The 1,657-nt window shown below is 53.1% G+C and overlaps 1 protein-coding gene across 1 annotated transcript in view; it reads left to right on the forward strand.

Annotated features, from left to right (window-relative positions):
- Nucleotides 1–681: 681 nt before the first annotated feature.
- Nucleotides 682–1,657, forward strand: part of LOC131891700 (NAD-dependent protein deacetylase sirtuin-1-like) — a gene marked incomplete at its 5' end in the record, with an annotated part of 6,110 nt that continues 5,134 nt past the window's right edge. The window contains 1 exon segment of the mRNA XM_059241325.1: nt 682–846. Within this exon segment, the coding sequence (XP_059097308.1) occupies nt 687–846 (160 nt within the window).

The following is a 1,657-nucleotide window of genomic DNA, read 5'->3' on the forward strand; positions in this document are numbered from 1 at the left end:
AAGGTCTGGGTCAAAAAAGTGCCTATGGCACCAGGTGGGATGTGAGCCCATCCGCTAGAACGAATGTATTTCCATCCAATTGACTGGCTCTTTCCTCATCGTACCCTACTTCGTTCTTCCCGATATTAGGTTGTTGGGAACTTTCGAGCCATTCTGAACTCAGTGGCCACCCTGAAAGGCCTGAAGGACGGCCCACTCAGGGAGGCCAAAATGGAGCTAAGCTGACCAAAGTCGGACTGATGACATATTTCAAAGGGCATATTTGAGGCTGATGTGGGGGAGGAACAGTCGACGCAGTCTGTACCGCCTTTGGTTCCAATCTAGGATCACGGGCCATAAAAAGTCCAGCGCAAAGGGGTTAAACCCCCCAACCTTCCGGTCTTTGAGAGCCCCTGAAAAAGAAGAACTGGCTATGTTTCCGGTGGGCGCAGACCAGAGTCCACTGCTCCATTCATGGTTGAGCTGAGGGGCTCCCCACAACTCACAGGTTTACGGTCCAGTCCCAGTGTAGCCCCAAGGTAACCGACTTTCGGCCCCCGGCCAGCCGCATGCCATGACACATCCCTGAGGCCCAGTCCCCGGCCGATCATGACATATTTGGCCTTTTCTCGCCGGTCCATCTGACTCAATGGCCCGTATTCCAGCCTGATTTAGGCCCAATTCCTAGTTTTGGCTGCTAACCTATCATGGCGACCTGGTCCCCTTCCTCGAGCGCCGCATTCTCGCCGTCCCCGTCCCCCGTCATGAAGCGGGCCAAATGGGACGGGCTCCATCTTGAACCCGAGGCCGGGCCCGATTGGGCGCTACACGCCCCACCGCCTCCAACCCGCCCATCGCGCCTCACAGGTAAGAATGGCGTCCCGTTGAGACTGCGTGGGTCGGCCCAGCCACTGCGTAGTTCAGCCCCAATTCAAAATGGCGTCCGACGCCATCGTGACGTCACAATGAAGTGCTCCAATTTTTTTGAATGCACTGCTTTACGAGTGGATTCGAGCCTCAAGGAGGCCCCTCGAGGAACATGATTGGGCGTGGAATTGGCCGGGAAAGTAGAGGTGGAAGGAGGGAAGGATTCCGTCCAGGGATCGCAAGGAGGCAGGGGAATTTCCGTCCGTGATCACGGTTGGCTTGGGCTGGACGGCCGATGAGGCTGGTTGGGCCGAAAGGCGACCCAGTCATAGATTGACCGAGAATGCTAGATGTGTATGTGTGTGTGTGTGTCGTCCTCCAGGGGGTTAGGTAGTCACGAAATCACCACTAAGGAAATGAAAGCGATGCGTTCCAGTTTTTTTCGATCAAGGAACTGTCATTCATGGTATGACATTTTTAAAATTGGGTAATCGTAACGACCCCGAAAGTCGAAGAATTAGTTGTCACTCGTTCCTTGGGTTTTCAGCTTCTAGAATGGTCAGGGATGGGAAATTATTGAAAGCCATTTTTGACCCCCTGGCACAGAAAATGGTGGCAGAAATTCCTTCCCAGTCGAATTTTGCCATCGCTGAGAATGGTTCTTCTTTTTTCGTTGGTCTCCTGACAACAAAAGAACCTTAAAGCCTAACAGAAATTGCCATTTTGGGCCGTTTCCATCAGGGTTGGCAAATGGGCTTAACCCAGGGTGGTTTTTTATTCGGGTTTTAATGGGCGGGTGGGACTTGCTCTT

This window comes from Tigriopus californicus, chromosome 12, assembly GCF_007210705.1.
Source record: "Tigriopus californicus strain San Diego chromosome 12, Tcal_SD_v2.1, whole genome shotgun sequence".
Taxonomy (NCBI): Eukaryota; Metazoa; Arthropoda; class Copepoda; order Harpacticoida; family Harpacticidae; genus Tigriopus; species Tigriopus californicus.